At 39.4% G+C, this 22,654-nt stretch overlaps 1 protein-coding gene across 2 annotated transcripts in view; it reads right to left on the bottom strand.

The window, feature by feature from the left end:
* GLRA2 (glycine receptor alpha 2) overlaps positions 1-21,646 on the bottom strand; it is a gene marked incomplete at both ends in the record, with an annotated part of 127,017 nt that extends 105,371 nt beyond the window's left edge. The window contains 3 exons of one of the 2 annotated variants that reach the window (XM_082051837.1): positions 251-318; positions 19,286-19,419; positions 21,579-21,646. In XM_082051837.1, the coding sequence (XP_081907963.1) occupies positions 251-318; positions 19,286-19,419; positions 21,579-21,646 (270 nt within the window). Of the gene's footprint in view, positions 1-86; positions 155-250; positions 319-19,285; positions 19,420-21,578 lie in introns of both variants that reach the window. The other variant, XM_082051836.1, reaches the window with a different exon arrangement.
* Positions 21,647-22,654: the final 1,008 nt, after the last annotated feature.

The raw sequence follows: 22,654 nt of genomic DNA, 5'->3' as shown, positions 1-22,654 counted from the left end.
GCAAATGTCCCCAGGTCCTGAGCTTCTCTATTCTACATCGTATCCCACTCCTTCACAAGATGGCTTCAATGACCAGTCCCACTCACCATTGTAGTTTCTGCTATTGAACCAAAGCTGTTGATAAATATGTTGCAGGTAACATTTACAGGAGGACCTGCAAGTTGAACAATAAATAGAAAAATTGACAGGTTGTGTTCATGATATATATTACGTATTGTTGTTCTCTTGCCAATGGCATCATAGAACTTACCATTGTGGTTTCTGTGACTGATCCAAAACTGTTGATAAAAATATTGCAAGTAACGTTTACTGGAGGACCTGTGGAATGCAATAAAAATGTTGCAATATACATTGAAACAAAAGTACAGATCCCTCAGCCTCCATACAATCTGGTACAGATGTGGCTGAAAACAAGTAGAAAGTGAGTTTTCCCAAACAGATCATGTAAATATCAATCAAAAGAAAAAAAAAATCAACACTAATCTAATTAATCTAGTTTCATGGGAAGTTGTTATATAAATACACAAATCAACACCCTTCCATTTAAGGATTTATGAGAAGAGTTGAGTGAGAGCATGAGAACTTTTTCTTTATCCACAGTACCAGTGCAGTATGTGCTTTAGCATTGCAACCACTCGTCTCTGCCTTCCTTCTCAGACTTAAAATTAAAAGATTACCTCCCTATACTTATTCCACTCTGTATGCAAAGGCTTGCCACTGAAATCCCCATGCTTTTAACATTGACTCCACTCCAATTTTTTTAATTGAAAGATAATGTGCCCAGTGAAATCCAGTATACTATCAGCTTCCTGAGTGCTAGACCACCCACCTTGAAAGTAACAAATATGTTGGTTTGGGAAGAAAAAACACAACCATCATACGTTTTGAGGCTGTTAAATTCCAATGAAGTGTGTTGTTTAACTCAGTTTTTATAACAATTATTTTTTAAAAAACACTTCATTTTTACATTGTAAGAATGTTTTCACTTTCAACACTAAGCTAGAACAAGACAAATAATCTTCTATTCTCCCTCCATAGTATCATTTTTTAGAGCTTTTTACTTGATGATACTTCTGTTAGCTGGGCAGCTTGACCAACCTATTTCTCTATATATAAACAAACAGAATCATTGAATCATTAAAGTTGGAAGAAACCTCTGGAGATAGCCCAGTCCCTCTAGTCCATCTAGTCCCAGAGCAGGGTGTTCAGGACCACGCGCCATCAGGCTTTGAATATCTCCAAGGATGGACACTCCACAGCTTCTCTAGGCAACCTGTGCTGGTGCTCAATCACCCTCACAGTAAAAGGTTTTTCCTGTATTTAAGTGGAGTGTCTTGTGTTTCAGTTTGTGCTCACTGCCTTTGTCCTATAACTGGCCACCACTGAGAAGACTCTGGCTACATCTTCTTTACTTACCTCCCATCAGTTATGTGTATGCATGGATAAGAGCCCCACAAACCTTCTCCTCTCCAGTCTGAGCGGCCTCATCACTCTCAGCCTCTTTTTACATGACAGATCTTCCAGTCCTTTAATCACCTCTGTGACCCTTGCTGGGCCCATACCGTTAAGTCTATGTCTCTCTTGTACTGGGGAATCCAGAGCTGGACCCAGCATTCCAGACGTGTTTCACCAGTGCTGAGCAATGCTCTGCCTAATACAACCCAGAAGGCTGTTGGTCTTCTTTGCTGTGAGGGCACATTGCTGGGTCATGTTCAACTTGGCCTTTTCTGCAAAGCTGTATTCCAGCTGGTCATCTCCCAGATTGTTCCTCTCCAGTTTCAGGACTGCATTTCCCTTTGCTGAACAACAAGCGGCTCCCGTTGACCCATTTCTGAAGTCTATCCAGGTCCCTCTGTATGGCAGCACAACCCACTGGGGCATCAACTATTTCTCCCAGTCTTGTATCTTCCACAAACTTGTTGAGGGTGGACTCTGTCCCATCATCCAGGTAATAAATGAGGATGTTAAAACAGTACAGGTCCAGCATAAACCACTGCAGTACACAAGTAGTGACGGGCCTTCAGGTGGAATTTGTGCTGCTGGTCAAAACCCTTTGAGCATGGCAACTCAGCCAGTTTTCCATGTACCTCGCTGTCTATTTAACTAGCCTGTTCCAATAGTTTGTCTACGAGAATTTTGTGAGAGACAGTGCCAAAAGCCTTGCTAAAACTGAGATGAATAATATCCACTGCCCTCCTCTCATCCATGAAGCCAGACAAGTCATTATAGAAGGCTATTATCCTGATCAGGAATTATTTCCCCTTCATAAATCCATGCTGACTACACCCGGTCATCTTCCTGTCCTACATATCTGGAAATGGCTTCAAAGAATGTTTACTCTAGGCTTCGAGGTAAGGCTGACCAGCCTGTAGTTCCTCAATACTCCTCCTTGTCCTTCTTGAAAATAGGAGCAACTTTTTTTTTTTTTTTCCTGTGATGAGGAACCTCCTGCAGTTGACATGGCCTTTCAAAGATAATTAAGATTTGCCTTACAATGCCATCAGCCAGCTACCTCAAAACTTCTGGGTACTTCCTTTGTGGTCGCATGAGCTTGTTTGCGCCCGCTTTGCCTAAATGCTCTATAGCCTGATTCTTCTACACTGAGTTTTCCTTGATCTGGACTTTCCCACAGGTCTCAGGGACATGGGATTCCTGAAAACCGGTCTCATCAGCAAAGACAGAGGTGAAGGAGTCACTGAGTGACTTGGCATTTTTCCATGCTCTTTGTCGACTTCTCTTTAACCTCATGGCATTGGCTTGCAAAAGTCACCATATGTGAGCACCACAGCTTTCAGTCCCTGAGTGTCACCAGAGTGGAATAAACAGGGTTACCTATGACAGGAGCTACACTACCGCACCACAGACTGCCATTCAGATGTACACTAAGTGTGTACATGCTAGAGCACTGTATCTTGTAACAAAGCAGATATCTTCCTCCATTTCTCTACTCAGTTGTATAATATCTTTTACTTGACTTCTGCTGATAGAAGTGGAATAGTATAAGAACTCATTAAACCTAAATACTGCCAGCAAAACCAGTCACATTCTCTTCATCCTCAGAGTTTTCTGGAAAGAGTTTTGTTGGTGAGATATCACCACTCAATTGTTTTTTAATAATTTACATTTTTTTATAAATATCAGAAGTGTAATGCAAGATTTTCAATCAAATGAGAACAGAAGATCTTACCAGAGGATCATAGAAAGCAGCATTTGATTTGCTAAAAGTCCAACTTTCTCTTAAAGTCAATCTGCTAGTGATGGGGTTTCTAAATATGCATAGGACACACAAGCCAAATGAAGTAGATAAGAAAAAGATAACTAACTGACCACTGAGATTTGCAATTATTTCATTCTTTTTTTATGGACATTTTTCTACAGCTGATATTATTCCAGTGTGGAAGGGGCATATATGTATTGTACATCTTAAGGAAAGGTGCACTTTAAAGAAGGCACACATCACTTTTTCCAATGAAACATTTCACATGCACCATCCTATATGATTTTTCTAATCAAATAGTTAGTTTAAAATGAAAGCAGTAAACTTATATGAAGTATAGCCAAGGTTTGAGAACATAGTTTAAAACTCTTCAAAAGCAATGGAAAAAATTAATCTGAATTTACTGCCTAAACTCTAAAAAGAGCTGATATTACTTCTAAGAAATTAAGCAAAATATACTTTATAATGAAATTCTTTTTTCGCCTTCATTTTTCTTTTGTCACTTCCAGTGCAACAAGGTATAATAACAGTCCAGATGTCTTTCAGGTGCACCCAAGATAATCAAAGCAGTTTTTGAGTGATAAGGAGAATGTCTGTTTCTTGAAAGGACTCAGGAAAAAAAACCCTAAACCAAAACCAGGTAGTTAATGCTCAGATCCACCAGAAAGCAGATACCTGGTATTCTGAAAAACAGCTGAGATACTGCTTCTGTTCCCTGCAGCCCCCCTCCACCTGCTTCCCCAGACGGTCTGCTGCTGCTGCCCATCAATGGAACTCTCCAATACACTGCCTTCTTGAAAAGCCCTGACATTATAATATGTCATACACCTCCTGTGATTTCATGGCTTTTAGCACTTATAAAACATCCTCAGCACTCATCTGCTCACCTTACCCACAAGAAACTTGAATATACTGGATATTCCCCTGAATTTGCTGTGGCATAATTGCCTCATAGTTCCTGTATCAAATGTGACTGTGACCTTGCTGCTGTCTGGTTATGGAGTGAATCCATTCCCTGTCAGCTGCAAGGGGGATGAATCCATCCCAACGTGTGGAGAAGTCCCCAGGTTGAGTAGAGAGTGTTGAAAGCTGTACACTGAGCCCCATCCATCTGCTGACTGCAGCATTTGCTGAATATTCTGCAGTATTGATAACACCCCAAAGGTTCCTTCATTTGACAGCTTCTTGAGAAAATTTAGTTGTATTCTGGCCCTGGAGAGTGTTCTAGCTGCAACTAATAATATCTGTATTTTCACATCCATCACAACTCTGCCTTTTTGGTGTATGGTTTCCAGGCTGCAGCTGGTAGCCCTTTTTCCTTCATGTTAATTTCAGCCATATGGCTAAAATGTCCTTAGTGGCAATACTATAATCATACAAGAGGATTAAAATTATACCTGTGCACTTGCCAATTTTCTTTGGTATGTGTATTTATTCAGGGATACTGTAAGGCAAACTAAAATAGAGTGCACGCATAGAAAACTGAGGGCAAAGATGAGATATGTGGAAGCAAAAATGAGAGATAATGAAGCAGAACCACCTCATGGAATGACAGTGAAAATATCGGCAAGATATTTACAGATCTGTGAAAAATCTTGTGTCTTTATATGTAATATTTTTGGTCTACCTTCTGATTTTCGCCCATGTGTCAATGGAAGGACTCTCTTCCCACCATCTTGGATGGTTTATTTCATCCCATATACAGCAGAGAAAGGTGAACTAAAATGCCCTTCTCCCCTTACCACAGAGGGCAGGATAAGCATCAGGACTATTTGAAAACACGAAAATCCATCCTGCTTGAGTGTAGGGATAGAACAAGGATCCAGGAACAGGACCAAGGGGCAAAGTGAAGAGGCAGTGATCTCACCAGGAAGTAAATATCCCTTCATCTGTGGAATGGGCATTTCATGTCTGAGCTTAAACAAGGGAGGGGATCAAAATGTGAGAGCAGGACAAAGACCCAGATGTTGACCTGAGCACTGGTAACAGATCCCAGGACAGCAGAGGAGGGTAACAGAGCTTGCTGGAGATGTTTTTTAATTGCCAGTTCTGGAGGCAGCTGGGCTTCTAGCAACCATTTCTCGTTCAAGCAAACTGAATAGCCTCCAACATCCAGCACTGTCATCATAAGACTTAAAACAGAGATAACCCCTACAGTGGGCCTGCTTTTGCAGCTGCACTGCTAAAAGCACCTGAATTACAACCTCAAGAGCTTGCCAATGCATCTCTTTATGGCCCTGCAGGCACACTCCTGTAAGTCAGACAGCAAGGCTGAACTACTGCTGGGACACCTCAGCTGGCCATGGTCATTAGGCAGGAGCATGTTGTTCATCATCCTCGATTGCTCCTGGTACCAGGCAAGGTAAGGACTAGAGAAGTGCTATCAAAGGCAGTTCAGCCAGTCCTTTGGCCAGGGACCATGGATATTTGGCCAGGGAAAGGCAGTTTTGATGCACCAGAAAAGTTCCTCTGAGCCATGGGGATGCTGCCGCTACTTCAAAGCAGTGCGACTTGCACACTTGTTTTCAAGGATCTGTATAACGCATAGTCCAACCCCTGATGAGAAAATCCACATGATTTAACAAGTTTGCTTAAGGTTCTGGTAGGAAAGCAGGAGGTAGACCACAGGTAGTCTTTATTGTAAGTACCTAGGTAAGCCTTCTCCTCTCTTTCCTTCTCATTCTGCCTTTGGGCAAAACCAATGTTTTCCTCATTTTAAACATCATCATCTTATTAGAGTGGTAACAGCAAGGGAAAAGTAACAGTCACAGCAGGCAAAATTGATGACTCCAGGACAACATAGTTACCCTAAGGCTTACAAATGAAGGTGACATTTCTTGTTGGGGAGTGATGCCTTTCATTTGTGAGGTTGTCTTCCTATGGGATTTCCATGGAGTGAATCATCCTGAGTCCCTAAGTATAATCATGCCCAGTAAACAGATAATTCCTTCTTCTTTAGAATTATACACCACAATCCAATATATGACGGAATTGTTATAATTTTATCATTCATTTATGACAATTCTATCCACTGAACAAATAAACACAAAAATCCTCCAAACACCAAAAGAAAACCAGCAAGAGCAGAGATCTCAGGAACCTTTGAAATGCAGTAATTGTATGGTACTTTACACTAATATAATTTGCTGGAAAAATGAAATAAAACAAAATTATTGTTCTGCTTCATCAAGCTAAAACCAACATCCTCTTAAAGTTCGTCTGTCATATAAAATAACTTAGCTTGCTGAGAATGCCATATCTCCTGGAAGGAATGTGACAACAATTTTGGGTTCTTACTGTTGCATCTGAGACTCAGAATCATATTCTGTGATATCAGTATAAATTTATGATCAACAGAATAAGGCTAAGAACCACAAAGACACTTACAGAGCCAGAGCAAGACCTACAGAGATGTTCAGATGTCTAAATCCTTTTTAGGACTCTCATTCCCACTGGTATCAGTGAGCCCAAATACTACCAAGTATCTGAGGAATGTACGTGAGCAGTATCACTTCTGGCAATGATATTTACAGACTGGAGGAGGCACAACACGCCCTACCCAAAGCAGAAGAGGTGAGAGATAGAGGCAACACTGAATGAAATTGGCAGAAAAGCATTACAAATAGAGGAAAGTACATTTTTTTCCCAGTTCCAGCTGCGTATTTCCAGAAATGCACATGTAGGCACACACAGAAATACAAATAAACAAAATGGCATCAAGAAAACTCTTATTTTACATCAAGGTTTAAGCTGTTTCCCTTCAGTTGGTTAACTTGAGAAAAGAACTGAGAAAAAAATCCAGCCTTCTGAAATGACCTGGATATAAAAAGGGCACGTCCCATTCCAAAACTGAAAGCTCTTCTTCAGCAAAATACCTCTGAGGAATCAAAAGACAAATACTCCAGTGATTGTCAGATCCAGGTGATTACAGAATGAGTCACAGAAAGAAAATATCTCTGGAGTAAGTACAGCTAAAGCCATCTATATATATATATACATTGACACAGTGCGAGGTCAAACAGTGAGTAATCAATTTCTGAAGTGGTACGTGACTTTTCAGCTGTTGGACTGTTACTGAATGTAGCAGGAGCCATGCCAGTAAAATCCTATCAACATTTCATGGAGCTGAATCCCTGCTAATATGCACTTTTTTTGTGGCTTAATGCACTTGTGAAAATTTTTGGATTGGCATGCTTCACATTCAGTGAATACCTTTGTCCACAGACCCAGCTCTGGAAGGTAAGTCTCACATTACAAAACCTCTTCAGTTCCACATTTGGCATTGCCAGATAGTCCATATAATGTGTTCATTCTTCCCTGCCTTTTTCTGCCGAGGCTGATAACAGAAACATATATTACTGTCAGCTCTGGGGTGCAGTGGGATATTTCCACATAGGTTATCTAACAGACATGACATAAGAACAATTTTCAGGCTCTATTTTATTTCACTCCACAAACCAGGAGCTCAGAAAAGAAAAGCCCTTTAAAACAGTTGACATCGTCCTGATTTACACAGCTAACCTGAGCTAGTCTGCGAAGAATATACAGCAATAGCAGTCACAATGTATTGTGCAAAAGCAGTGGAGCTGGCTTTCACGTAGGTAGTTTGAGGGCTGCTACCAAGGTAGTCATGGCAGGCTGGAATTCACTGGAGGCCATTAACCTCAGGTGTTATACCTTGTGCTGAGCTCTCTATCATCTCTCTGTGGCACAGAGCACCTCTGAGCAAATTACTTGAAAGCTAACTCAGATATTTCTACGTAAACCTCAGTCACACTTGTGAGTGTAGCCAGTCCCAGAGCTAAAGCCTTCCATGTGCAAATGAGTCTGTGGGAATAAATTTAAGAAACAGTGAATCAGAAATCTTACAACTGGAAACTTCCCATTGGAACTACAATCCTACAGTGTAAAGTTACTTAGTACTCATGTCAACTTTGCAAATATTCAAATAAATGCTTTGATTCTTCATGTGTCCATCAAACTACATTTTTTTTTCTGAGCTCTCCACTCTTCTTTGAAATCTTTCCATTGCAAATCATGATAAGCACCTCACTGCAAAGCAACTCTTTCTGAAGTCTTCCTTCTTCCAATGCAATAGAGCACAGGGCAGTATTTGGGGAAATTGAAGTGTTTGCTTTTCTTATTCCATGAAAAGATCCAGGCACCTACTTCTTTTCTTATCACAAAACAATGCTCACTGAAGTGAGCAAATGGGAAGATAGAGGCCCTCAGCATCACTGGGAGCAGGTAGCAGATGCTCTTCACACCTGATTCTGAGAAACTGCTTGGTTGTTTTGCATTAATGAAGACAGAGATCTTTGCTGCTGATTGGCATAACGTGTGCAGATGTCTGGGACATTCCCAAATGTGGTTAAACAAAAGATGGTATTACAGGTCTAGTCGTGAGATCTGCACTCCTGTGTAGGGTCAGTCAAACTCCTCCTGGGTAATCTTATTTTTAATAATTTTTACAAAGTCAGTATAGCCAAGTCATCTAAGACACTGCATGGAACCACAAGATAAAAAATGTTCACTGAGAAGAGAAGGCAGGAGGGAACATCTACTTAATGAAAAAAGAAAGGTATTAATAATAATATTGAAATTAGGTCAACACATCTAGGCTTCTATTTTCAGTCAGAATGAACTGCTTCATTCTGCTCAGCATATTCTCCTCAAAACATTTAATAATAATAATAATAATAATTTTTTAAAAAGATAATTTGTTCTTTTCTCTCTAAATATTTATTACTTTTTCCTTCTCTGTGTTTCTGATCTTGTGTTACAGAAATTAATGGAAGCTCAGTTATAAGCATCAATAAGTACAGTCTCAAATATGGGCCTTGGTCAATAGTTCTCACTGTGACCACACAGAGGCTTCAGAATGAGTTTTAATTCCTTTTTTTGTTTGTTTTTGTTTTTGATGTTTGTTTGTTTGTTTGGTTTTGTTTTTGGTTTGGTTTGGTTTGGTTTGGGGTTTTTTTGGTGGTTTTTTTTTTTTTTTGGTTGGTTGGGGGTTTTTTGGTTTTGCTTTTTGGGTTTTTTTTTGTTCCTCTGAGTTCAGACATTTGCTTTATTTCACAATTCTGCCAACTTTTCCTTTAATGTCTCCATAATGTCCTTTGTTTCACTCTTGGAAGGCGTATGCAGGACTTGAAGGATAAGAGCAGTTTGGTGGCTAACATTACTGAGCGGACATTGATTTATGGCTGCTAGAGAATTATACACCAAATGATACATGGGACACAGATGAACAATGGGATTTAAACAAATGGAATGGCTCAGGTATAGGGACAAATGACAACAGAAACAGTCAGGACCTGATATGGGTGGCAATCTGCAACTGGTCAAAGACACACAGACCCATATACTTATGACATCTATCACTAAGAAAAAGCACATTTTCCTTTTATTTTCATACCTTTCCCATATTTTACTTCCTTGTAGTTCAACTCATTTCCATATAATCTGCACTGAATATTGCTTTGAAATTAATTCCTGCCTCTTGACTCTCAGCTTCAATGCTGCTATCAGCCGATCCGTTGCATGTTTAGCTCAGTGTCCTATCCCTCCCCTTCACATATCCCTCCTGCCTTTGGGAACCTCCTATATGGTCTCGCACATCCTGAATACCAAAAAGGATCTGTCTTTTAACTGCAAAACATCCTTAAGGCACTTTTTGGGTGTCTTTTACCAGAATTTTTCTCAGTCATCAGTTCTTCCTCTATATAAAATGTCTGGAAGAATGGAAGAGGGAATGAGAATTCTTCACCAGCCTAGAAAATAAGCATTTTATAAACTGACTGGCTTGGCTTTTTGTCAATACCAAACCAGCTCTGATGCGGGATGCTCACTGCGTTGCTATGAGGAGCATTACATGGCTTTCACACAGGCTCAGAGCTCTGCTGACATAAAGCCTTTTGCAGAGTCAGGGCACCAGGTATTTTTCTGGTTTCTATTAACAGTAGTCATGTTGAGTAGGAGTCTTCTACAAAGTCATCCACATGAGACTATATCCACACTGAGAAGCTTATTAGCCTGAATTGAATCTGTCCCTAATAATTTATAACTTCGATAATCAAAGTTTATTTTATTTAAAAAAAAAAAATAGTTAAAATCTGGTTTTAACAGATTGTGTGTCCTTTACCTCACACAAAACACACCTTGGAAGTGTGACAAAACCAATATTCTCAGAGGCATGGAGCCCAAGAGGTGCAAAATTATTCTCAGGAGTACAGAGCCAAAGAGCTGCAAAATTCTCCAGATGCTTATTTTTACTATGGCTCCCATTACCAGACTGACCAAAGGCTTCTAACATCTTAGACTGCTCAAATGTCATGAGATATCACTGTCTGGAAAAGAAAATTGTTGCAGTCTGAAACTCTTGTATAGAGTGGCCACATCTTCATTTTAGTTTGTCATGGCAGAAGGTATGTGCATGCATTTATGCAGAGGTAACAGGCTACATTCACTTCTGAGAAAAACACACACACACACACACACAAAACAAAAACAAAAAACAAACAAACAAACAAAACAAATAAAAAAAAAAAAACCACAAAACTAAAAACCAGGAGTTTTAACATACATTCCTAGTTTGGCCCTATGCATGTAATTTGCATGCATGTCTTCAACAACTGCTTTAAATTGCAGTGTGAGTTTATAGTAAAACCTGGCCAAAGCGTTACTATTGTTTACTTATTATTTAGGACTAATTCTTTATTAGACATGGTAAACAGCACAAAAAGAAATAACAATCCTGGTAAGACAGTTTTATAGCCTAAGAAGAAGACAGCACACATTGGGAATGTAGTCATTAGAGTCAGTCCAACATAATGAGTATCGATCTGATAAATTTTAATCCTATGTTTTCCGTGACTAACTATGCTTGTTTAAGGAAGCTATATTTCCCCAAGTACAAAAGTGAGAGAGATATCCCATAGTCATATTTCTGGGATGGCAAAAGAATGAGTTTGTTCATGCCATGTATCGAGTATCAGTTACTATTTTTTAAGGGAAAGTATCCACAATTCAGCTATTCACAGATGTGCCCGTTGCTTCCATGCAGTCTTGGGCTTTAGACACACAGAAACACACAGTTAAGAGTTACTAGCTTTTGGAGAAGAGCATTGCACCACTACTGTGCTTCTTTGAACAGCCCACTGTTTACTATAGCCAAAAAAATCTCAACTCCATGACAGGTAGAAGGAATTGCAATGTCTGATGCTTTGGTCCAAAACATCCAGGCCCTTGAGGAGAAATGCTAGGGCCCTTAGACAGTCCATGAGTAGAGCATGTTGCAGAGATTAATCAAATGATTACTCTAAATCATTTGCAATGGACTCTTTGGGGTCCTCCTGAAACCCTGCTTTTCATCAAGGTGGAGGTACCTTATCCAGGATCCACTCCTCAGACCATTCTCCACCAAGTCGACGCATACAAACTTAGTTTGAAAAATCAGTCAAGAATCTCAGTCTTTCCTTCTAAAGCACAGCCAGTTTTGCAGCAAATAACAAAACATTAAGAGTTTCCAGGAAAAAAAAAAAAAAAAAAAAGCTTTTCTGGGATCTTCTATGATTGCCTCAGATTGAAGGTATGCAAATTTTCAACTCCTATGCTACAAGGTTATGGGCTCCTTGGAAAACAGGGTGAGATATCTCTCAATGTCTCCTAAACAGAGGAGATGGGATTCATCCTAAAGGGCAGCTATGGTCAGTTTTAAAAATATTTGGTAGGTGTGGATAGCCTACTGAACCTAGCAAGTTGTGCAGCAAAGCACTTAGGATACAACATTTGGAGAAAGAGAAAGTGCACTCATGCACATTGGGACAATTATCTAGAAAAGTGAGAGAAGTGCTCGCTCTCAGTTCTTGTTCTTACAATATTTTCTGTAACAGTTATATCAGCTGCCCCTAAGCTGTAATGGCTACAAGTTGCTTCTGTGAATCTCATCAAAATGGTCTAAGGTAAAGGTTCTCCCCCCCATCAGACAAGCAACTATATTGCAAGGTTGAAAAGCGATGTTCACCTTGTATTTTCTCCCTGGCTTAGTGAAGTCTGAGCTCTTTGCTGCAAAATGGGCCACTCAGAATCATTTACAGTCCTTTGGCTCAGACACTGAACCCTTTAAGCTGAGGGGAAACCAGACCAAAAATCTTCTGTATATTGCAGAAGAAAGCAGGTCACCCATAGACCCTACTTTGTGTTTGTGGTTTATTTTTATAGGTGGTCACAGGTCTACCCTGAGAGGAATCCCTTTAGCTTTACACAGCAGGTGGATGGGAGATTTCCAGGGGGATTGTTTGTTTGTGGACTTATGCTCCAAGTCCTGGTTTAAAACATTCTTTCTCTTATAGGCTCATGAAGCCTTTATGATTCCATTCTTCCCAGCTCCTGACATAAGGAGCACAGCTGAGGCATAAGGAGCAATCAGTGTGCCTTCGTGCCCTTGCAATACTTGAGGATTGTTGGTAGTTGGCACAGTTCAGATAAGACCATAGGCTGCTCTAAGTTATCCCTCATAGGTGACTGAACTCTTGGTGAACAGCACTTCTCTCTCATAAGCTTTCCAGAATCAGAGCCTTTATATTTCTGCACATTTTTGCTTTTGACCATGAACTTGGTGTTTATGACATTGGTGGGTCACTGTTCAAGGCAGACACTGTGTACCCTTAATCTTAAAGCTGTATCAGATCCCATTCATCCCAGTCTCCATCATTTGGGGGGGTTCTTCTCTACAGGGTCTTAGAATCATTCGTTTCTATAAAACATTGTGAAATGCCTATTTGGAAGCTGGACCATCTAATATACATTTTCTGATGACTTAATCAGAGATCTATATTCATATTTCCGGAGGGGGGAAAAAATATAACGAGTCTGTCTAATAAAACTGCACATTTCTGCTTTATGTATACATAATCCTAGTTACTATATCACTGCATGTAACAGATTTGCAGTTTATAAATGAGTATATTTATAGTAAATTAAGTGTACATGTTTTCGTACATTCTATATACAAATTGAATATTTTCTAAAACAGCCAAAATACAAGATGCTTAATGTGAGTGACCCTAAGGCATTGATTTCAACTGTACAGAAAAATTAAATCTAAACATGATACTGGATGTGATGAAAACAATATCATTAAATTAGAACACAATCAGAACAAGTGTTTCCTGTTTTGACATCAAAGGTCTTCAGCTCTGCTTTGACATTTGTTTTTCATAAATTCCCTTAGTAGTTTATGCAGCAGCAGATGAATATTCCATAACAGCCAAATCCATTGATATATCTTAATTAAATCACTGGTTCTGAATAAAGGCAACAGACGAATATGATATGGATCACTGTGGCTAACCTTTTAAATCAAAAAGAAGAGCAGGGACAGATCCTCAGCTGGGATACTAAGTGGCACTGGTTGGCTTGTACTTACACTGCTGCATGCTCGCAGCCCTTCTGACTGGCTTTGGAGGGATCTGCCTGCAGGAAGCTCAGAAAAAGATCCAGGGAACGAGCAAACAGCTAAGCAGCGTAGATAATCAGGGGGTCTGCTTGAGCTTGCTGTCTGGACCTATTTGTCTAGAAGCCCAGACATAACCTAGCTAACCATGAAACTCTCCCAGCTTATTCATATTCTGGAAAAGAACCTGAAATTAGAGAAAGAAGGGAAGAAGGACAAGTTCTATATCTCTCTTTACCAGTGATTTTAAAATAAACACAATTAAAAGGATCCTTGCATAATTGCAGTGAAAATGTTTCTGCATGAAAATGTGCATACCTAGGGCAAGGGCTGAACTTCATTTCCTTAGCTACCTTTTTGTAGTTGAAGAAAAGGAAAACAAAACCAAATGAACTCGATATCCTGTGGGTAAGGATCCTCGTGCAGCATCTAACTGCAGTGAGATGCATGTACACAGCTTTGTTTGAAAACAGCATAAAGTTGTAGATGTGTTTCAAGGTAGAAAATAAATCAGAAGCATACCTCCATGACAATGGATGCTTGCACATCTCAAGAAGCCTATACTTAGGGAGTACAATGACCTGACCACATCCAAAAACCTCCTTCCTCCTACAATGATTCTTCAGCCTGTGCCCTCCAATGGGAATGCACCAACAGCTGTCATGTCTGGATAGAATTTGAGTCTCTGTGGGACGCAGCCCTTTGAGGATCAAGCTGTGTGGAAAACAACTCACGGCCAGTAGCTGTTAAGAACTGTAGTCCAGCTTTGGTTGTTAATCACTGGAGAAGAAACCTCTGCAGCTCTTCAGCCTAGCTTATGTATATTTTCCAACTTTTATATGTATTTATAGGTTGTTTTTCCAACTGCTATTTGTTGTGAAGTGTCATGTCTAGATTAAGGTTTACTTCCACAGACAGTGCCTCTACTTAGCACATACATGCAAGCTGCTTTTGTTTCTTAAGCCTGGTGCCATTAATTTCACCCTTGAATATCATTCAGTGGTTTCCATTCAAGCTTTTTTAAGCATTTCATTACTGGTCAATTCAGGGGCCAAGTAAGTAAGCAATGGACCTGAACATATGGGAAAAACTGACCTTTGCTGCCAAGGAGCTAAAGTATTAAAGTACATAAGCCGTTTCCTGTAACAGTTGTCAAGCTAATTTTCAGTAAATTACATAACCCATGTGTTTATTATTCGGATATAAACCCACTGACTCAGCATGAAAATGGCGACATACTGCTTTACAACTGTCTTTTACAACTACAGCCACTACATCCCCAAACTGCATCCCTCTAACAAGACTTCTCTGAGTCTAGAAGCAGCAGCATTTGAGCAAGCTAATTCACACTTCATTGCACCATCCAGTGATGAGAGTAATGTTAATGGGCACTGTTGCTGCACAGCTCTATGTAATTCCATAAAAATCAGAATATCCTTTAGCAAATAAGGACTTAATGGGTAAGAATGTATTTAAACCACAGAATTAAACTCAATACGAAAGAAAATCACTATCACCTTCATTGTAAATGTTTTCCATACCAGAAGATAACACAATTCTGGAGTTCTTGGTGACAAACTCCCCTTCTCCCCACTCAGTGCATGACGGCCAGAATATACCAAAAATATGTGGCATAAAAGACACAGTAGTGCCTATAAATCAATAGTTTTCTCTATCTGATATAATCTAGCTTGTGTTTAGATTTGAAGTGGTTTTAGAAGATGGTGTGAAAAAGTGGAAATAATTTAGTGGCCTCTGAAGGTCAGCACCTGCTAGAAAATTTTAAATTCAAGTTGACTTTCCATTAGCACCACATCTCATGCTGTGATTCGATTGTATGTTGATCCTTTGTATCATGGCATTGCACAGGGTGCTCTTGAGGGAGCCCGAGATGAATATGTGCTAATCTAAGTTACCAGTTCACCATCTCTGGTTTCTACCAGTGAGAAAGCACATTCTTGGCTAGTTTTATAACACAGGTGCCCTATTCTGCTATTTCTGGTTTTCTCAATGAACACAAAGAAGCAGGGGAGAAAGTACATCACTCTGATTTGTTGTTATTGTTTTTTACTATAAAAATATAATATTAATATTAATCAGGTAAAATGTACATCATGCAGGTTTCATTTTTTATTATTTTACAGAAACCATGCTCGACTGATTTTACAATTGAAGAAGAAACAGCAAATCATCTCATAGGACCACGAGTGTATGTTTGCTGTCAACACAGAGACTATCAGGGACTTCAATTAGTATTAGATTGCAGTCTTCACATTTACATTTAAAAGTATTCTACTCTATGTCCTTACAGAAATTATTAGCCAATTCAAATTCAATAGAAGATAAGTGTAAGATGAAAAAAGTATGCATTAAGTATCTGACAGACGGTGATTAAAGGAGGGCAATTCTGAGAGCTGTCACTCTGCCACTTCTCTCTGGCTGTTCATCAGAGGGACAGTCCCTCTCAGTGCTTCGTCATTTTGTATCCGATCACTTAGTGTGTCAAGAAGAGCCAGAAATCTGCTCTTCTGCTTTCAGATGATTTCAAATGTTTGTGTAAGACAGAAGTATAAAAAAAGAAAGGATCTCAAAAAAACCAAAAACAAAACAAAATAAAAAAAAAAATAAAAAAAAAAACCACCAAAACTGTTGTTGATGTCTAAAGTTTTTAATATTCACCTGCTGCTCTCCCACTATCTTCCTGAATTTTCTAATTCACAAAAGCAAGTTAGGGAGAAGCAGTAACTAATGATGAAATGTTTTATCTGCATAAAACACCTTGTTCCAGTAAGCAGAATTTCCTCTCTCTTTAGAATGCGTAGCCTTTATTCCACAAATTAATCAAAGAGCTGCTGTTTTCCAGTAATTCAGACTAGTCATAAAAGTATATATAATTATGGCATAATCAGTAGTATAAGATAAATGGGTTCTACTCAGTTGCCTTTCCATGAAATCAGACTTTTCTGACACTTTAAAATGCCTACGGTGGACTCAGAGAAAACAATCTAACTGGTCTAAAGCAGAAAAGCTAGACAACTGTATGAGTAATGGCACAACTATCTTGATCCATGACATGTTTTGTGAAACAGAGGAAATGAATATTAACCCCAGATTACATGCAAAGCCAGGCAGCAGGTCCCTAATTTAAACTACTGTTCCTGTAGACCTCTTTTGTGCTTAAAAGTTCTTGCATCAAAATATATAAAGTGTTACAAATTGGGTAATCATTCCACATTTCAGACATCCGTCTATTTATATGATTTAAAATATCAGTGTTGTACAACAGCCCAAATAGATCTCAAATAGATTAATGAATGTTAGAAACTGAAACAATTTGTACTATAGTCACAACAGACTCTATAAAAATACTTTTATGTAACTTGACTCCATGGAAGATAAATTTATTTTGACCTCTTTGCAGCTGTACTTCTTATTCTTAACAGGAAAAGAAATATGCAATAGAAAACAATAAGAATTTTCAATCTTTTTTTTTTTTTAAGTGAACAAGACTTGGGTGCCTCAGTGTGCATCATGCTGACAAACAAAAATGGTTATCAGCTGGCAAGGTTTTGACAGGTGATGTAAAGTTCAAAACTGCATGACTTCATTCTCTAGTTCTGAACTCTGAGACACAAAACACTCTTCAAATGAACATAGCAAAGAACAAGAAAGCCTTTCAGATCCCTCACCAGAAGACTGAGAACTCCAGGACAGCCTGGAGATATGAAGTTATGAAAAAAACTCTGAAGATCTATTTGTCCATTCAAACTGCTGCAAAGTACCATCCTGCCCTGGAAAGTGACTTAATAAAACAAAAATAAAAATTAAGAAATGGCAAATTCTTTGCCATTAAGGGGTCATAGGTGTCATCAGGCAGCAGCTTCACTTTGGGAATCAAGCAGACCATGGAACTTGGACAGGAGCAGTGTCTATTAAACAGCTCAGCGCGGACCATACTACATGGTGCACTCCACACCTGCTCTACCTGCCAGAACATCAGGGCAGCAAAGCTGTGAATATGTCTCCTCCTGTGTTTTTCATTAAATGTTTTTAGACACATACTGGGGAACAATAAAGAGCTGTCTTTAAGTTGTCCTGTGTACAGGGACTGCTACTATTCCTGGTTTTATCTAAGCTGCAAGAGATGAACCATATAAAGGGCAGGAATAAGTTCTTAATGGTTGCTACCTTACTCAGTTTATCAAAGTCTGCTTTCATTTATATTCTCTAAAAATTCTCTTATACTCATGCAAATCCACAAAATAAATGTGAGAACTTAATACAACATTACTTACTACAAGCTAATGTGGACTCCAGTTCAGGAACTCAATAAGCACTTTGAAAACTGTTCTGAAATTAAAACTTAAGACTTCCCTGACTTGAGTTTTTTTAACTTGTCAGTTTTCAAGCCTTGAATCTGAAAGCCGTACTAGGTTCTTCCTCACTCAGGCATTGGAAGCAGTCAAAAAAGGCACTTTGTTCTGAATCTTGTAATTCACACATGTGGAACAGAGAGAAGAAACTGATCTTTGATCTAAATTTAAACACTTTTCTCATTGGCATGCAAACTTCTTCTTTCCTAGCAGGTCATTCACTGGCAAGGAAATTATTGTTTTTTCCAGTCGTTATCAACTTTCACTGCACTGCTAACAAGGTTCAATACAAGAAAACACGCATTTCAGTGACAAAAGCCAAGAGATGAGTGTAAATGTACATTGGCACCAGATTTGCTATCAATTTTCAAAGTAAAACCATATTCTGAGCTTTAAATTGGCACAGAAGAGCCAGTTTTGGTGGAATTGCAGGGCTCTTTGGAAGTGTTAAATATTTGCAACCAAAACTTCTCTGCCAAGTCCCTTTATTCAAAGCCATAAGACATTCTCTGCTCACTGCCACAGGGATTTACAGGAGTACAGCAGGGAAACTTGTGAACAGTAATGCTTGCGAAAGAAGTCTCCAGTCCACAGCCTTCTTCGTGTTGGAATGGCGGTGGTGACTCCTCAACTCAGTCCAAATTTTGGAAGAAAAGGGGGGAGGAGACGGGTCATGCAGGTGATAAACAGAATATGGATTTTATATTTTCTAGGTATCCCTAGAAACTGGTTCTTATCATTCAGTCAGCATTCACTGGCTAAAATTTGCCATGTGCATACCTTTACGACTATATCCCTACTTTGGGGAAGAAGGTTTTACTTCAAGTTGAACAGAACACAGACCTTTTCTTCAGGCACTACTATAAAGAAGACAACGGTTCAGTATGCAACTGTTAAAGATATTGTCTTCAGAGCTTGAAAATTTCAGGAACAAGACTTCTCAATAGCTTTTAGTGTGGAACCTGGAATCCTGCTTACTACATTGAACTAGTAAGGTCTTCATAAGCAGCCTCTGACAGCTAAACATTATTGTCATGAGAAAAGAAGGTTTTCAAGCTTTGGACCCTTATTACCTACACTACTCTTCTAGATCCCATGGATCAAGTTATCTCTGTGACACTATCACACTGGAAAACTAAGTTATTGAAAAGAGAATCAGAACCCAGAGGTAAACCCCTGAAATCTATAATTTGCCCCAAACATAATTGAATAATGAACCAGAAGACTTAAAAAACTTACCTTTAAAATTTGGTCTGATTCTAGCATCATACCCCGACGTCCTTCCCATCAATTTGTCCAAAAAATCTGAAGGAGACAGGGTCTGTGAGGGGGATTTTCCAGATCTTGAATCATGTTCTTTACAGAAAGTCGTCCTAAACAAATTATTAGCCACCATTAGCTAATATTTCGCTTGTATCATATTCAAGTCATGGAGAAATTATAGCACTAAATAAATTGTCTCAATTCAGTGAATGTAATAATATTTTTATAGAGCTATATAGTCTATTTTCAACTGAAAACTTTATTCCATAAATAAAAATTAACTTAAGGTAGTGTACATGGCCACAATTAGTTATTTAGAAAAATCCTCAGCTTTAAAAAAAAAATTCACTGCAGCTTTAAGGCTTTAGAAGATTCAATTTACTCTTTATCTTAACGTGTAGAGCAGTCTCATAGGGACTTTGATACTTTACTTCATTTCACTGCTTTAACTACATGTATGCCATTAAAACTACATGTTAACACTAATTTAAGGTGGTCCTAAACTTCCAAACAACAGCTGGCAACACTCACCAAGCAAACTGGCAAAATATTGGTTTTGTTAATGTCAGGAAGGATAGAGATGAAAAAAAATGTTTTTTACAGATGCTACTGAAAAAAGATTTAAATCACAATAATGAATTTCTGGATTCTTCCCCAGCATGACAACAGTGTTCCGGAGTCCGTCACATCTGATGTTTGGATTTTTTTACCAATGGATATTGAGTAATAAAATTCATTAGTATTACCATCAGCTGGTATTTATATGTAAGCTCTTGGAACACATCTCCGTTTTCAGGATTTAAGAGCAAACTTCTGGTACCATATCATGCATATGAAATGCTTTGCACATAGCATATTACATATTTCAAGCACATTAAATATTGCAGAGAAAGTCAATTTAGGAGTTCCCCATGGTTTTTCCCTAAGGAAAAAAAAAAACTACAATGAAATGGTCATATTTCGTGTTTAGGGGCACAGATTTCATCATAAAGCATTATCTTGATTCTTCAACAACCAATTTCATGGTATCTGTTTCAACATGATCTTTGAGCTATACAAGTAATTGAGTAATTCTATGACTGTGTCTTCTTAACCACTCTCTGTTTAAATATTTGCCCAAAGGGAACCACTCAGTTTCAGGAGTGTTTCATGGAGGTTTTATACAAGTATAAACAAATCAGATACACATGTGAGCATCTGAAATGTGAAGCAAATGTCAAATCCTTTATCCCTTTACAAGAGCACTAGAATTGTTAAAAGGCAAGGTGATAGTAAATTCTCATTGTATGATTTCCCACGTTTTTTCAGGTTACAGTTACAGAGGGTGGTTGTTTCTTTTTGCTTTTGTGAATGACACGGTACCATTACAAAATATCTTTAATTTTTAATACATAATATGTTACATTCCCCACTTAAATACTAAAACAACTCAGTAAAGATAAAAAGAAAAAATGGAAAATTAATTCACTGTGCTTATTTGGGATGTTTCCGTACAAATTACTTCTGTTTTCATTTAGAGCCCACTAGCTATGAGTTGTGTTGTGATCACAGGCTCATGAATATGAACACTATTTCACTCTGACACCTCATTGCTCATGTAAAAACACTTTATATGTGTACACGTAGGTACACAGTGGCATACAGTATAATTATGAATCTGATTAAAATGATGTTTTGGTTGATAAGACTGACCTGTTTGCTTTGTATCACAAAAATAAATAGCTGAAGCAAAAGATCATAAAAAGCTAAAAAAAAAAAAAAAAAGAAAAAAAAACCCACAACAATCATACGTACTGGTACTTTAAGTGAACACAATACCAGTCTCATCCAGGGTTTTCCCAAAATCAGAGGACTGGTTCTCTAGTCAAAAATAACTACAACCTTGACAAAACTGATTCAATCATTTCCATAGCTTGAAGAGGAGGGAACCAAGGCAACTTCCGAAACAACCTCTGGTGGGAGCAGAGAATTTGTGTTTTGGAAGTAAAACTGAAGAAAATCTTTTTAGCTATATTGATACTCAGTGAAAAAGCATGTCTTTGAATTAGAGAAATGGAAAATAAATCACCCAAATTTGAGATTTGTGTGTGTGTGTGTGTTTGTTACCAAGCAACGAGTCTCTGAGTGTAAAAGGGATAGCCTATATAGAATGAACATTAAATACTCTCAAATATAGCAAACAAACTAGGTTAATGTGACGTAGCACCCTTATAGTTATGATTTCCACAACCTTTTGACAAAAATCATCACATAGAGTCGTATCACCTACCTGAAGTTGTTTGTCTCTAAGAAAAATGCAAACAAGGTTGTCAAAATTTTCACTATCTGCCGGTTCATTCCTTCTGCTTTCTGTGATGATTTGGAAAATATCCCAGAAATTATTCCAGAGAGATGCAGGGAAAAAGTAAGCTGGTGCTGCCTAGATTCCCAAATTCAGCAATATTTTAGTTTTCTTGACAATCAGGAAGAGAAGGTCTGGATCTCTACAAACTGGGGGTAAAAAAGAAGTGTCAGTCCTTGGAATCATGGTCAGGTCAAGCCTAGGCTCATGTCCAGCAGCCAGCACAAAAGAGACAAAGCATCAGACCTGGTCGTTCCCCCACCAGGCTTTTGGTGATGGAGAAAGAAAAAAAAAAAAAAAAAGAAGAAAAGGAAAAGAAGAGGAAACCCAACTACCCGAGGAGCATCATACAAAAGGGAATAGCGCTGAGAGCAGTCTGTTGCCAATATGTTTTATTCCCCTTTCTCTTTGAAAATTAGTATTTATGGACGGTGATGGGGCTACTGGGTCGGTTCTGCTTGTCCCCTCTTTGGGCAGGGAGGTGTCGGCGCTGCCGGGGAGGGAGGGAAGGAGGGAGAGAGGGAGGGATGGAGGAGGGAGGGCCGGAGCGGGCGGGGGCCGTGGGGAACCCCAGCGCCTGTGCAGGAATGAGGCGGGCGGGAGCGCACCGCGCTAGAAATTCAGCGCTCGGACAGCTCCGCGCGCTCCAGCGCGCATGCGCCTGGCGGGTGCGCGCGTCTGTGTCCGCGTGTGCGCGCCCGGGGGGTGTCCGCGGGCTGCGGGGGCGGTTGTGAGGGGCTTGTGTGTGGGTGGGTGTGGGTGTGAGTGTCTCCGTGGGGTGTGTTTGCAGGCATGCAGGAGCGTGTATCTGCGTGGAAGGCGTGCGGTGTGTTTCTGCGAGTGGGCATGTGTATGTTTGGCGTGGGGTGTTTCTGCGCGGCGGGACGGGGGGGTGTACCTGTGCGTGTGGTGTGGCGCATTTCTGAGCGGGGAGCGGTGTGTTTAGGGGTAGGGGGGTGTTTGGCCGTGAGGAGGTGTCTGTGTGTGCTGGTACGTGCGTGGGA

This window comes from Streptopelia decaocto (assembly GCF_964273445.1).
Source record: "Streptopelia decaocto genome assembly, chromosome: 1".
Taxonomy (NCBI): Eukaryota; Metazoa; Chordata; class Aves; order Columbiformes; family Columbidae; genus Streptopelia; species Streptopelia decaocto.
This window is presented reverse-complemented; position numbering and strand designations above follow the sequence as displayed.